This window comes from Patella vulgata, chromosome 5, assembly GCF_932274485.2.
Source record: "Patella vulgata chromosome 5, xgPatVulg1.2, whole genome shotgun sequence".
Classification (NCBI taxonomy): domain Eukaryota; kingdom Metazoa; phylum Mollusca; class Gastropoda; family Patellidae; genus Patella; species Patella vulgata.
Window position 1 is genome coordinate 26,736,865 of NC_065883.2, and position 17,300 is coordinate 26,754,164.

General features: G+C 35.1%; 1 protein-coding gene across 2 annotated transcripts in view; it reads left to right on the plus strand.

Annotated features, from left to right (window-relative positions):
• The window catches only part of LOC126821843 (regulator of G-protein signaling 7), a 104,545-nt gene that overhangs the window by 8,250 nt on the left and 78,995 nt on the right, over positions 1-17,300 (plus strand). The window contains exon 1 of one of the 2 annotated variants that reach the window (XM_050550359.1): positions 671-1,811. The exons of the other annotated variant lie outside the window; for it this stretch is intronic. Within the exon in view, the coding sequence (XP_050406316.1) occupies positions 1,704-1,811 (108 nt within the window). The 5' untranslated portion in view covers positions 671-1,703. Of the gene's footprint in view, positions 1-670; positions 1,812-17,300 lie in introns of those variants that run through there. 2 annotated transcript variants of the gene reach the window in all.

Here is a 17,300-nt window from a genome sequence, read left to right on the forward strand (position 1 = left end):
TTATTTAATAAGTTCATGGTATATTAGGTTAATTAACAATTGTATTTCATAAACGTGCGATTGGTCGTTGGCCTACGGCTTCATTTAGATAAAGGTCCTCCATTAGCTAAAAATAAGGATTTGTATGCAAAAGATATGCCAAAATCGAGCTGGTATACCATTTTGAACGATCATTGTTTCAGTGTTAAGGTGTAGACTGTGAAATCAGTGCGCTAAGAATGGTGGTTGTTATTGATTATCTCCTGGCAGTATCCACAGACCAAAGACCACCCATCCCTTGCCTACTCTTCCTATAGTCTACCAGTCACGTGTTGTTTTGACTCATTCAACAAGACTCGGAACGATTTGTAACATTATTGTACATGTACTACCGTGGCCAGCTAATAAAGTCCGATGTGGATGTAAATGAAATATGCAAGGACTACCATAATGACTTAATAGGCAGTAGCCCGTCAAGTTTATTGCGATTCACGTACAGCAAATCGGGCTGTTTCAAGAATACTTGAAGGTCGAATAAATCGAAAGTAGTTCCGCTTTAGGTGCCACGGGTTCCTGGTTATTACCTCCCTTTGTTTACCATTTTGGTTCTGCATGCAAGTCACCAGGTGGCGAGGGGCACGTGCAGCCAATCAGCTGTTGAATTATCGATTTGGCGCTAATTGTATTCAACATGGAGAGATGTAGAGCTACTTGTCATATGTCACATTAGCATAGCTAGTGTTTCGCTATGTTTTGAAGGTGATTAAGCATGCCAGTGTTTCCTCATTCGACGCACAAAATTCACGTTGTTATATTTTTCAGTCAGTTGTAACAGGACTATAATTTATCGACTGAAAAGGAGCGAGTCAAAACGCCGACACACGTTATATTGGTAATACGCCAAGCAGACAGCCTCTCGTGAGAGTTTGTTGCTCAGTTGTGATGGCGCGAGGAGGCCAGCTGTCGGAACTAGTACCAGTCGCGTCTTAAGAAATATATCCAGTCGAAGAATTTCTTCAGATTCCAAAAGATTTGGGATACTTAAAGGTAGAAGATTTATCAGGATTATTATTAATTTCACAATGAATTGATGCAGGATAATTGAGTGAAGTGTTGTGAATCTAAGAAGCGACGGCAAACATGAGCAGGTTCTTGAAGACGTGTGCTACTTATTATCGCCCGTGATAAGGCGTCACAGGATTTATGGAATTGGTCTAAAGAGAGAAAATCATGTTTTTGTTAGCTCATATGTGATTATTTTTACCGGAGAATTGTTTATTTGATAAAAAGTGTTCGCATAAATTGAATAGAAAATAAATGAGTTGATGAATAACAGTGATGATTTTGAAACATATTTGATAGCCAAGACACTGATTTCATCCATGTAGTAAAATGAATTTTAGTTCTTATTCAGGCCAAGGCATCTTCATGTTACATTTTGTAGATTAGGTATGAAGATTTTAATGTTACCGTGTGTAGGGCAGGCAGTTCAGATTTAGAATTGAGTTAGATTAAATTGAAAAGAAGTGTTTAGACATTGACTGCAGTGCCTAGGGTGTCGGTATCATATTGATTAAACCTCGCAAAGTGTGATAGGCACATGTGCTGTGTTGTCAAGACGTGCACTTTATCGTTCCTTTACTGTTCCAATAAGAAAGGATTAGTTTCTAAATCCAGAAACCTCATGCTTCAGAGCTATTAAAGAAATTACATGTCATCTAGATATGGCTCACAGACATAGCACTAAACGCTCGGATTCCCTACCAAACGCAATGTTTGGTAATGGACAACAGAGCCACGAAGAGAATCCCAATATATTGGTATATAAAAAGGTAGGATAACCATACTCACCTCACACCCTCCTGTACTTAATACCTTGCCTTACTCTTAGCTGATTAGTATGCTATGTAATTACTATGTAATTATGGGGATGGTAATTCATTAATTGCCAGTTGATAGCTGGCTAATCTTGTTAGATATAGACGAACCAAGGAAAAACATGATGCTGCCATGAACCTTATCCTGTGAATTATTACCTCCCCAAAGAGCTGACAACAGAATTATTCATTTTGAATGATGTAAAAACAGTTTTGAATGGTATGGATTCAGGACGATTATTTTTCTGAATATGAAACTAAATTATAGATTACAAAAAAATTGTAGCACTTAAAATTCCAAGGGAGTTAAAGTATGCTGAGACATCACCATGCAGGCAAATTGACATCCTGTATAAAAAAACCCAACACATTGTAACCATAGTTTTCCTCAAAATAGATTGTTAAGCACTGTTCCATTCTCTAATGTTGATGTTAATTATGGATTAAACCAAAATCAGCTCCTATATATACTGAAAATTATACATCTGAAGGATACATGTATGGTAGATATTGATTTACCCATTTAAACAAAGTTCTTAGGTACATAAACTAAGCTTAGTAATAAAAACATGTTATTGCAGGAAGATGCCCAGACATGATTTGACAGTTTATAGAAGTAAATCAGTTATATCCATGAATATGCTATCACTTAGTTCACTTTCAGACTGTATAAATATTTTACTAAATATGACTACATGTAGTTTAACTTTATGATGCCAGTATTAAAGGATGATGTTGCTGTCCAACAAGGTAACATATATATATATGTGACAGAAATGGTTAAACACATTCCAAATATAATTTTAACATCACTACAGTTAATCTGTAACCATGATTTAAAGATTTCAATAGTGACACAAAAGAGGCAGAAAGAGAAATGGGGTTTAATGTCCACCTAGAACAAACTAGGTCATTTCAGGACTAAACGGTGGTAGGACTACAATTTTATTTCAATAATTAGCTTGCGTATATGGGTCTGGAGGGGTCTCACAGAAAACCCATGAGGTTAGACAGGGATCGACACCAAACCACTTGACTTAATGACAGACCTTATGATCTAAAGCACATGCATTAGACCAGTTGGAAACTCATCCACCCAGACATATAAAAGGAAATCAGTACTTGTAGAGAGTGGTAACAGCTCAGTGATAATTCCTCTGAGGAGTTGTTTTACATGAAAGAGACTGTGAGGGGATATTGTTTTGAATCTGACTGTTCATAAGAATAATTGATTGCCACATTTTCGGGAATACAGAGAAAAATAAATGCATCACAGTTTTGAATAATTTTATGCTTACCGGTACATACGAAATGATAAACATGTATATTTATTCTATATCAACAAACAAAAATCATACTATGCTTCTACTGTCTGCCAAATAAATTACGTGTCCCAATGTAACACTGTAGTTAGTTAATCTTTATTTGTCAAATACGGCATTTAAATTTTTTTTCAGTAAAAGTTCTTACAAATCGTATAAGACATCCATACAAAAGGTGATCTCTTTAGCAAATGTGAAAATAAGGCTTCTGTCACAGACAATGTTTAGCACAAATTCAGGTATTTTCAGGCACACTTTCTCCAGTGCTTATCATTTTTGTCCCATAAAGATATAATAATAATAATAACAGTTTATTTACAACTACATGTACAAGCATGTTACAACAAACATTTCACATTGTGATGCATAACAATATCTATCTACATCTCTTACAAAATAACATTAAATTTCAAGATGATATATGTGCAGTGTGTTGGTAATTGGTAATGTGTTGATAGTGTATTGACATGTGCTTGTACAAATGTACATGTATTCGATAACTATATAAACTAGACCAAAATAGGTTTCAAACTGATGTCTTTGCACAGTCTCATATAACAATTCTTCATCTTCAGAGAAATTATCGGTGAACTGAAAATTATTCCATATAACTGTTATTTAGTCGGTAACAATAACACTGATTTCCTCTTTTTTGCATTATTCCATACATGTACATGTATATAATTGTTGCAGCTCTCCAATTTAGTTGGTAACAATAACACTGATTTCCTCTTTTTTGCATCACTTCCAGAATCTTCAAATCATTGCTAGGGATCAACTATGGCACAGATTCCTACATGTATGTTGCAGTTTGATTTGGAATCTATTAAATCATATCTATCACATATAAAACTGGTAGGCAGCAACATTGTACTTTAAGGCCATAGTTATTTTAGGATACATTACTGTTTTGTAATATCTTAACCATTGAATTGATTTATCAATGACAACTCACTATCTAAAGATGGAATATGATGTCAGAGAAGGGTGGCTATGTAAATGAATACAGTTTGGTAGTTGAGATGCTGGAGGTGATATTGACATTTTCTTCTTGAAATATATAGTTTAAATTAATCTTTTAGACTTGAGCAAGGCATTATTAGCACAATCCACAACAGAAAAGAAGTGGCTTCCCAGTATAATAGGACATTTCATATGTATATAAATTTTTTTTTTAAAAGCGATTCCCCTGTTATTTCTTGAGATGTTTGAGGAAGCCCAGTGAGATTATTACCTTTTTTGAACTAAGACACACTTGAAGTGTATGGAAATTACGATGACACATCATTGAACTAAAACTATAAGAATGTTATCATTGTAATGTGTAGTTACTGTAACATTTATTTTTGAGCACTTTGACTTCAGCTGGTTTCTAGTGTCATTTGAAAAGTGTTTCTATCTGAAAGAGAATCATACTGGTACCTTTTTTTGAACCATCATTTTGCAATACACTTAAAGGACAATATTGGTGCCAGTCATTATCACATAATAGAGCTGGTTAAACACATTCCCAATATAATTTTAACATGGAGATCATTGCTATGATAGCTGAGTAATACAGGTTTCCTGAGTCGGAAGTGACAAACGCCAAAGGAAAACACAAGTCATCTCTCTATATAACTGACTGATGTGACGAGTGATAACGGATATACGGCCGAATTTCTGCTCACTAATAATTCCTTCAAAGACCAAAAGTTGATATATGGGACTGTAAGAGGATACCTGACAATTCAATAAAGTAATTGAATGTTATTAGATAAGAGAAGACGAGAAAAATAGAAATAGTCCGTACATTCCCTTGTTTATATTCATTCTATACCTTATAAAAACATGGTAATGCACAGACTTTTTCTGTTTTTCTTTCGTGTTCACTTATCTAGTGGCAGTCAATTCTTTTTATGAATTGTCAGATATCCTCTCACAATCTCATACAACAACTTTTGGTATTCGAATGAATTATTAGTGAGCAGAAATTCGCCCTTACATGTATATCTGTTATCACTCGTCACATCAGTCAGTTATATAGAGAGATGACTTGTGTTTTCCTTTGGCGATCGTCACTTCCGATTCTGGAAAACTGTATTACTCAGCTATCGTACCAATGTGTTTAACCAGCTCTATCACATGTGATAATGACTGGCACCAATATTGTCCTTTAATAAACTCCAATCAGATTAAAACACAGATCCCATTTCATTTTATTTTTTATAGTTCAAAATTTCGTTTTACTTGTCTTTTCTACACTAGGAACTAGAAGAGTTGTTATATAACCGGCATTCTGGATGATGTGAGGGATTAGCCATTGAAACAGTCTGTTACGGCAAGTTTTTGGCGTGAGGTGCACGGAACTGTGGGTAAATCACTAGAAACATCAACGTTGATTGATTAATCAATGTCTGACATCATAAGGTCAAAAGCCACTCATTTGACACCTGATGCAACCTTCCACTACAACTGGTCAGTTCTTCATGTAGTGCAGGCCATCAATAATATAAAAAATAATGAAACAAAATATAGATCTGTATTTTAGTCAGATTGAATAAACTTAATACATGTGTATACAGTTAATCAATACTGAATGAATGAACGAAGCAGCTTCACATCATACATTTCTGCTCCAACCAGGGTAATGACGTCGGGCATACGCGATGCAGTGTGCTATGACGAAAATTTGCCAGGACAGGTATTGAATTTCAGCAGAAAAGTGTTTTTTTGTATACACACCAATGTGTATACGAAACTTGGGTTTTTCATCCCATTCGAATGACTTTACACTGCTGGCAAAACACAGGGAACTTTCTTGACCAACACTGGGATCAAACCCCTGATCGCCTGGTTTAAGTGAGCCAGTGAATTACGCACTGAGCCACCACGGCTCCATTAATCAATACGCACTTAAGCAGTTAGGAACAAATTTATATATCAGCAATTTCAAGAATGCTGGTATCTGAATTTGTTTATAGGCGAGGGGAATTTGAAAAGGTCAAACAATGATTTGGGGGGACTGTGATTTTTGTGCGAGTTTAAAAAAATTTTCATGGCAGCATTAACGTTTTCGAGCAATGTGTTTTATCCAGAAATTTAAGCTGCAGCTGCACGCATTGTACACTGATACTTATCATCATATGAAGGTTCCCATCATACAAAATTCATATGGTACCGTATGGATATTGACTTCTTAACTGCAAGCAGCTGCATATCAATAAATCAGCTGATATTAATATTTAACAATCATTTATACATGTTAATATGAAAATAAGTACAGTTATATACTATTGATCTTATTGCTAGATGAATCTCTACTGAATTTGTGTTAATGGCTATTTGTTCTAATATATTTATACAGGTATGATATAGAATTTTTACAATGTTGAATACTGTATACATGTACTTGTATGTTAGATTATGGGACTATTACATTGCCATATTTACCTGTACCTATAGATCTTTTTTTGTGCAGGGGGGGGGGGGGATCCAGCCAAGGTGTATAATATTTTTAACAGTCATAAGCCTTTCTTACATGCGCTGAAGCCTTAAACATCTGTCCACATCCTCTGCTTTCCTTGATTGTGTTTTTCTTTATCTATCTTCCTTTAGTTCTGCAGAGGGGGGGGGGGATTAGTCTTGGACCTCTCTTGATCTAAATCCGGCACTGGACTTCCATATTTTCCACTTGTATGGCAAAAATGTGGAATGTAAATACCGGATTGTTTCCAGGAATTTTCTATACATGTCGGGTACATGTACATACATACATATATATAGAAGATCCATATTACAAGACATTAAGTGTGAAGTTTTCAGTGCTCATGAGGGTGAAAAAATAAATTTTCTTGCAGTGCCTTGCAATTCTAAGTATCAATAGTTCAATATTTTGGTTATTAAAATTTATATTTGTTCGCTTTAGTAGCTGTTAAAAATACATTTTCGTGTAGCTTTTTAATCACTGTATGGTTACGGACACTACAACAAAATATAGTGTCCGTAACCTTTAAAAAATGAAAAAATTAACTTCAAATTCAAATGAATAGAAAATATTTTAGATTTTAAAATTGCACATTGAAAAACATAATATTACTGAAGGTTACATTTCTATTGTAAATTTGATTAAGATACAACCAACAAAAGGTTACGTACACTACAGATTAGTCATCTTGCACTTTTGAGCTTTTTAATGCCCTAACATGTGATTCATGACTGCCATGATGCTACAATATTTCAAACATTTACTATCAAAAATTATATTAATTTGAGTTTCAAAATAACGCCCAATAGGACATGTTTATTGTCATAACTCAATATATATTGACTTGAAATTAGGAGAGGTCATTATTACAAATGAGGAATATCAGAAATGGTCTGTAAATGCTGGAAGTTGTTTCCAAAGTATATATATTAGATCAAAAAATTGAAAACTGGACAAATACTGTGTTTTACCTGAGTGTAGTGTTTGATTCTGCCTTGAGTGTAGATATTAAGTTTAATAAATACTCTACATGATAATAAGATTTGCTCAGTTCAGTTTTTCCTTAAGCTAGATATTAATATGGACAGGGTCAAAAATAGGTCAGCTTTTGTGGTCAGTTTGTGTTTTAATTGACTGGATGTTTTATCAATTAAATAGTATTGTATGTACAAGCTTAAAGGAGTTAAACTTCTTCGATTTAGGTCAAAATAAAATAATGAATTATTGATCAAATTTTTGTTTTGAAAGATATGGTGGATGCCAGTTTGTTTATTAATTTTAGTTTGATTTTGGGCTAACTCAACTGTGTCGACATCTGACTATATCTGTATACCTAAAGGCACAATGTGATCCCATAAAGCGAATCAACATATAAAACCCAATGAAATCGAAATCAAAATCAAAATTTGTCAGCTGATTGAAACATAATTCATCATCTGTTATTATTATATGCCTAGCTATTTTTAATTTTGAAACTAGTTACCTATAAAGAGACCTGGATCTACATTTACCCCTTTCCAAGAACACTCAATTTCTAATTGTTTTGTCGGCAATTGTCAAGTTAAGTGAGTTTTTCATTTACCACCCATCTCATGATATGTTATATAGGTTGATAATGACTGACTTTCACCAATCCCATGAACAGACACATTTATAAACTGTAACAACAAACCAGGATTTGCTTTTTAATGGTACTTGCAAGAAAAAGATCTAATGTAAGGAATTATATAATCCAATAATCCCAAACAAGAAAACAAATAATGTTCATAGTTTCCGCCATTTTAATGTGGTATCAAGGCTATCAATAAACTGTTAGTTTGTATTCAAAGATAAATAGTTAAATCTTTTGTTTGTATCTTAATTCGACTATTCTAACTTAAAGTAGCTATAAGTCTCTAACTAAATATCATCCAAAGTCTTCGACATTGAAAACACGAATTATTTGTCATTTAAATCAACACTGATGTTGTGATCTTACCGGGAAAAGATGGGCTTCTGATATCCAATATTTTAAGACAAAATAAACATTTTAACATTGGTACACGAATCGTGTACCATAATGCGTTTCAGTGCCATTTGTAACAAGGGACTCGAAGAACGAGGGTAGATATATTCCACAAGTCATGCCAAACGGTGACACTATATTCTTATCTGGAGAGCATCCGCAATAAATACTATCAGTGTCGACTGGAATAACCAGACGCTAGAGATTACCATTCGATTGAGATTTCTGGATATTTCGCTGAACACAACTGATTTGAAATAAGCGTAAAAACGGAAATGATTACATGTAAATCAGATTATATACATTCATATTACATTATTATATGCGTTGTGACCCATTTGTGTCAATTTCTAGGTCCCAAATATTAGCGATTTAGCTCCTTTAAAGAGCACATCAAGTGAGAAAACAATATATGTACGTATAGCCAGTGGTTACTATATACACGTTACAGCAAGTTCACACCAATCTGAATAATAATAATTGAGCCATCTTCACTCAAAGTCCAAAATGTAGACCTCCTGTAAAAACGACTTTGCCAATTATCGAAACACCAGTGATGTCAGTGACTGAATGCATATTAGGAATGGTTATTCCTTAATTACTTATACACACTGTGATGTGTACTCATTAACGCCTGACTGATTCCTTAATCCCCTAATTAATTAAAACAATTAACTACGGGATAATTTTATTTGTAATTTATTTTAATTTTAGATCCTATTTAGAATTTGTTTTAGGCAATAGAAATAAAATAAGTTGTTTCTTGGGGCCCCTCCCGCACCCAAAAATTGGATGCGAGTACAGTCTTTATATTGGTCTTGATGGAAAAAAGAAAATACATAACGCCCGCCCAACCATCGACGGATAAATTATAAAAAAATATGTCGCATGTGCCTACCTAATCTACGTGATTACCTTGTGCTTTCTCCATTGTCGGACATTTTAATCTCCTTGAAGTCAGCCGACATCATGTGGAAACTAGTTATATCCTAATAGTATATAACACCCCAAATCAATGGAGATTAATTGTAACGTTAAAAATGCTTCGCATTACTTATCTACTGTCTAGTCCTTTACCTAGCGTGAACACACCCGTGACCGCTGGTTCTACTTGAGTTTTGTGCCGTCACACAATAATGGTTATCTGTAACCATTTTATTTCGTAAGAATTGCCACGTCTGACTGTCTGTTTGCCATTACACAATAATAATTTTACCCATTTTCAATCACCAACAACAACATATTTCATACATATACATGTACGCACATATATCCATACGAATCGCTGCCTTTTTACATTGAAAACACAAATTATTTGTCAATTTAAATCAACACTGATTTTATGATCTTACTGGGAAAAGATGGGCTTCTGATATCCAGTATTTAAGACAAAATAAACATTTTACCATTGGTACATGTACATAAATTGTGTACGATAATGCGTTTCAGCACCATTTGTAGCAAAGGACTTGAAGAATGAAGCTAGACATATTCCACATTATTTCCACACTTGAGGTGCTCTTTAAAGGAGCTAAGTCGCTAATATTTTGGACCTAGAAATTGACACAAATGGGTCGCAACGCATACAATAATGTAATATGAATGTATATAAATTGATTTACATTCAATCGTTTCTGTTCTTACCGTAATTTCTAATCAGTTAGGTTCGGCGACATACGCCAGTATTCTCAATCGAATTTCAATCTCTAGCTTCTGGTTATTCCAGTCTACGCCGATAGTATTTATTGGGCATACTCTCCAGATAAGAATATAGCGTCACCATTTGACATGACTTGTGGAATATGCCTAGCCTTGTTTTTCGAGTCCCTTATTACACGTAACGCTGAAACACATTATGGTACACGATTCGTATACCAATTGTAAAATGTTTATTTTGTCTTAAATATTGGATATCAGAAGACCATCTTTTCCCGGTAAGATTACAACATCAATGTTGATTTAAACCGAGAAATAAATCGTGTTTTCAATGTCGAAGATTTTGGATGATATTGAGTTAGAGACTTAGCTACTTTAAAATACTAATCAACAGGAATCCAGGATTGATGAGACAATAGATAAAGCCTTATTATTGATAACCCAATTGAATGATAAATGACTGAGCATGTGTAATGGATCAGAATGGATGGTCGACATGAGAAATAAACAAAGCTAATCGACACAAGGAAAAAGGTTATTTAAAAAAAAAAAATTGCTGAATTCAAAATGGCGATTGACAGGGTGCGCATTGGATATTGGTATAGTTACCCCCTTTGCAGCCATCAAATCATAGCCTACATACCTTACAGAAATCCTAGTACTATTTGCCAGCTTTATAGGATTGATAACATGTCTGGGACATTATGACTCTATTTAGTCAAGTTAATATCATCTTCAATAGAAGGCTATACATCTTATTAAGGCCTTCACGTAATACCCTGCATATTGCGGCACTAATTTCGATTGGGTACAATCCCAACTTGTGAGCCTATCAGATGCCTCGATCACGCGAATACCAAGTCTCGCGCTTTCAAGCTAAAATGTCTACCTGTGATAATCGAGTTGCAAAGTTCAAGGTTCATTCAATTTCAAGGTTTCCGTGGAGGTCGCTATGTCACAATCTCTGATTGGACGCTACTGCTCATGTGTCTGTAGATAACATAGCTATAAGTTCGGGAATTGTGAAGTAAAGAAGCAACGGCCAGATGTTGCTTCAGGAACATGAGTTAATATGGAAGTCTTTATTTTCCATGCATTTCACAGCTGCACTTTTCTATCCGACTTAGTTACTGCCCTATTAAAAGTAGTCTCCCCACATGATAAAAGTATAGTTAGTCTCTATAAACCTTTTCAGCCAACAGCTAGAAGATCCAGGCTTTAGTATATAATCTTTATTGACTGGTTCAAATCAAAGGATTTTACATAACAGATATTTTTTCCTCGTAGAATGTGTAGTACGTGACTTTAGACTTTGTGTACCAAGAAGCTTATAGGGAAGTAAGGCATTTAATCTGATTAGATTAGAAGGGATTATTTCACATTTAAAATCTTGTAATCATATATCAATATATATCCAGTGATAACTTGAAAAATATTTTGAATTAAAAGACAGGCTGAAATTAATTTCCTTGAATCATTTGGTTTGTGTTTGTTCAGTTCTGACATAATATAAAACCTCCTGATTTTAATTCTGGGACTAATAGTAATAAAATATACTAGTCATAATGTTGGAAATTTAGACGTTACCTCTTTTCAACTATTGTAGCAAAAACTATCAGCCCTTTCTCGCAATGCTTCTTTAATTCTATGTAAGAATTAGATTAGTATTCGATAATTGGTTTCAACATCGGTAATTGGCAGATAAGTGACATATCAGTAGAAATCGGTATTGGCCGATACTTGGCCATTTTGCCGATAATGGAGTATCATTGTTTTTCTTGACACTTGGTACCTTTGCATAATTTGCCGTCCGCGTGGCTATTTTGACATAATACAAGACTCTCAGAGGTCATAAAAAGAAAGAATAAATGGTGCAAAATCCTTACAAATCTACGTTATTGTTCTAATCCTTATCCACACATTGAGAGATTGAGAGTTCAGATCTCTGAATGCAATTTGTAAAGAATAAGGAATAAGTATGCAAAGTTTCAAGACAATCCATTAAGAATTGTGCCCTGTAGGACACACAGACACATACACCCATACACACACACACAGACAGGGGTGAAGGCAATATATGTCCAAAAATGTAGACATAATTTGTATCATCAACATTTAATAATTCAGAATATAGATCATTATTTCATAATATTACAAGTACATAAGTTAAGTTCACAAAAGACAGTTATATTTTCAACCAGGGTTATAAACAGCAAAAATAACCGTTGGTACGATTTCAAAATCAAAGAGGCACTTTATTCAAATCATTCTAGAAAACGACTTACTACATGTAAATGGATCAAATAAAATAAAACCAAGTACGAACAATCCAAACCATTAGACAAAATTCGAAGTCCTAAAAAAACGGTATAGGCAAAATAGTGTAATAAGGCAAAACAGTGTAATCAGCATATATGTAAATGGATCAAAGCAATTTTTTGTGAACAGTATGTTGACACATTAGTGATTAATTCATCACAATTCAAAGACATTACAAGAAGGTTTAGAGTCTGTACACAGTCTATACATCAGTATCTGGTGTGTCCACTGTGAATGTCAATAACAGCAGCACAGCATCTGTACATGGAGTGGAACAGACGATTGATGAACGCCACTAACACCTGGAACCACACTCTCAGAAAAGCCTGGCACAATCCATATGATAGGCTGTGTTTGGTCTCGGTACGACAATGTTATTAAGTCTTCTCTGAATTTCATCCCAAAGATGTTCAATCGGGTTTAAGTCCAGACTAAGGGCTGGCCAGTGCATAATGTTTTCACCGCTTTTCTGTAGCAAGTCCCGAGTAACTCTGGCGGTGTGGGCACGGGCGTTGTCATGCTGGAAAACGTTGTTTCGATGATGTGCGAAATGTGATATGACATGGGGTCTGAGAGCCTGATCGATGTAGCGCACTGTTGTGATATCGCCTCCTCTCCCTGGACCAAGATTTTGGAACACCACAGGACCCACACTCTCTGTTTCAGGCCGATTCAACCCCAAACCATTATGCTTGGACCTCCCCATGAGTCTCGTTCCATGACACATTGGTCAGAATAACGCTGGCCACGTCAACGCCATATTCTGGTCCTGCCATCTGCAGTTGATACGCAATACCGACTCTCATCTGTGAACAGAACAGTTCTCCATTGCTGTGTCGCTAGTTCTGGTGTTGTAGGGCAAACTGTAAACGTTCATGTCAATGGCGAGGGGTGAGGATCGGTCCACGGTAAAGTCTACGGCAATGGATGTTCTCTCAGGTTTTGATATCGTGATGTGAGCCACAACCAAAGTCAGAATAGCAGGAATTAACCTTGAGACTGACTTATGTTACATGTATTATGATGGCAGCTGGCACATCTCTTGTTCTATCTTGGTAGCACTTAAAAGAGGCATGGTAAAAGATAAGAAACTTATTAAAAATATGTAGACAGTTTATGTCCATGATCTTTGACGTTCTTCCAATTTATGACCACAACAGTTATGCATGATGATGGTGTACAGTTCAAAATTGCTGATCAGTTTAGGGGGTTTGGGTGGTCGAGTAGTCTAACACATGAACTTCAGGTCCTAAGTTCTGTCATTGAGTCAGGTGGTGTGCTTGCGATCCCAAACCCTGTTTCTAAAGTCTTTCTCAGTTGAGAAATATTCACAATTAAACTACAGGAAAGTCTTCCTCCATATATATATTCTAAAAAAATACAGTGTATGACCAAATTATGAAAAGGCTTCTAAGGATGTAAACCTGAAATCATGACAATCGTAAGTACGGTTTAATTACCCATCAAAGTGGTTGAAATCCCTTGACCGGGTTAGGGTTAGGACAAGAAGTTGAAAAAGTCCAAAAATGTTTTATTAAAGATTGCAGCTTTTAGTTTATCTGCTTTATCCCCATGAGAATAAGCACATTTATTTAGGCACCGGCTAATAAAGCTATTTATATCAAAGTCAAAATCATTTAAGAGAAGTTAACTGATAAATAAAAATAAAGTACAATTGATCCTGCAAGGGCTGGTTGAAAATTTCTAAGCCTGAAAAGGATAGATTAATTGGGTTGAAACAAACTTTAGCCACCAACAAGTACAATCATTGAATGAATCATAGAAATAAGAACTGCAACTGTAGTGTTTATTATTGTCGAAATTCCGTACCATACCATCTTGTGAACCTATCCATTGAAATCACTTGGAGAAAACCCACAAGGTCGAACAAGAAGTCATTTTTATCGGAGATTTGTATAATTTGCTAAGAAAAAACTCAAGAATGTTCGAGTTGGGGTCAAACAAAGAGGAACAATCTAGTCCAGAGCGAAACAAAAACAGCATTTTTATACGCCCACATTGAAATATGGTCGTATATTGTTGTTGCCCCCGTCCGTCCGTCTGTCGGTCTTGTGGACGCTCTAGAAGCTAAAGTTAATATCTGATTGACTTTAAATTTATACACACTGTTTAAGGTCATGAGACGAAGAAGCCTATTGAATTTCAGCGATTTCCGATAATTACTGCCAGAGTTATGGCCCTTGATCACTTTGAAAAATCTTGTGGACATTCTAGAGGCTAAAGTTAATATCTGATTTTACATTTATACACAGTGTTTACGTCTATACATAATTGTTTTGATTGACTTTAGGTTGATACACAAAGTTTAATGTCTTTAGATGAACAAGTATGTTGATTTTTAATGATTTTTGATAACTTGAACAGCTAAATCCATGATATTAAATGCTTTGTATACTAAACGTTAGCATTAGCTAAAAAAATTCCAGTGAATTTCTGATAATAACTTAATGAGTTGATACTATTAATCAGATGTTAATCATATTTAATGTATTATAAATGTTTCATTACTGACAAAAGTAAAAATATGCGACAACTCTTGTTGTCTGCTTGGACGATTTAGTTGCTGTGGGTGTATGTTTCGTTGCCTGGCAACCTAACTTATTTAAAGCACCAAGGTAAATTGTGCACATCGCTTTGTTTACAAATGCTATGACCTGGCCCTTGACCCAGAACTTTTGACCGCAAACGCGACAGCTGATTGGCCAAATTTTAAATAGCTGTGCAGGATCCAACTCACACCTATGCGAATATGGCTACATACTATAAAGAATTAAGTCATCGATTTCTGGCTTGTTTCGAGCTTGAACTATAAAATTTACAATTTACAATTTGTTAACACGTTGAATGCACGGTCCGATTTTATAGACCGTTTTAGTGGGAGCGATTTCAACCTGAGAATTTGGCCTACGGGTAACAAGCTAACAGCCTACGTAGCAGAATTGGATTCAGAAACCTGTAAATAACAACCACAAGAAACAAATTTTAATGATAATAATGTGCTTAGAAAATGTTCCGCCATCTTGAAATATGCTAAATTGGTGAGCATATGATTATTTTACGCAGTTGTTTATGGCAGAAATCGAAAACATATGTATGGACACCAAAGATGACTACTTAATCAAAATCAGCACATCGTCTCGTTTTCCCCGACACAAATGGCAGCTATATTGGAAATATGCTAAATATGTGAATAAGGTTGCAAATATCAGAAATGGAATATACGCCCCCGTAAATATATATATTGATATATTTTATCAAAATCGGCTCATTTTCCCGCCAAAACTGGCCGCCATCTTGGAAATATCTTCATGGAGTGATGGAATAAAAATCAGAAATATAGTCATGACTCCTGCAAATATTAATACAGTGCCATATCACAGTTGATGTGTTGATAACATTATAAATAAACTAAAAATAAAAAATAAATTGGAATATTATCACAAAATGGCTACCCTTCAAACAATGGCAACCCATACTATGAAGACATTGTCAGGAAAAAATGTCAATATTGGATTTTTGTTACTAAATGTCGAAACCTTCAAATTAAAGCTTGTTCCATGATTTCTAGCCGAAAAGCCGACGAAAAGGTGACTGAAAATATGCCAATTAAACATTTTCCCTCTCTTATATTAATCTACATTTTTAATATGTTGTCCAGGACAGTTTGGGGAACTATTTGCAGCAAACAGCAATTCTGTTGCAATTCTGTGGTCATGTTAATTTAAAAGGTACGATAAAATTAGGTAGGGCGAAACAGATCTGTAACAATAACAGACACATACATGTTATCGCGATCAACAATATTGTGATGGCTACAATGAAATGTTTGAAATGCAGACCTAAGCAGCGTAGTTGATAAATTAATTATCCACGTTTTGGTGCCACAGGCTAAGAAGTCATTATGAAATGAGCATGCTCTGGCATACCTGGTTGGCGATTGGGTGATGTTGAATAATTGGTTCCCATAAGAATACCAATAATTGCTATGGAAATTGTCCCTTCACATTCAACGAATATAGTACTACATGTAAGTGATTCCTCACAAAATATCATTAATATGTAGAATTGTAAATGACTATTGGTATTTATGATGTAATGTTGTATTTGTGTATTGAGATAAACATATATTTCATCAATCTCTAAACCAGTGGTTCTCAACCTTATTTTGCCAAGGGCACACTTTGGAACAAAGGAAAAAATAGTGGCACACCTGCCTAAATATATATGAATTTTTTGCTAAAAAAACATGGTAAGTCAGACGGATACATCCGTAGACAGAGACTAGTCATAGACACATAGAATGACTCAAACTAAAAAACGAAAACACAGATGAACTTATCAGTGGACACCAGTGAATACTCAATTGGGATTGCGTGGTTTTTCACATTTTCTTAGTGTTCCGTTCAAAATTAAGCGGCACACTTAGGAAGATCTCGCAGCACACCTGTGTGCACACTGGTTGAGAATCACTGCTCTAAACCAAGGTACATGTACTTTCTGTGCACTGATAATTACACTTAGAGTTATTGCCTTTAATCTCTGAAAAATCTATTGGGCATTTATATATGAAGTGTTTATGTCATGTGAAGAAGTGTCTAGGGGAAGGGCCTGGCCCGTCCAGCGACCAGTCCCATAATTACCCCTGATAAAAAAAA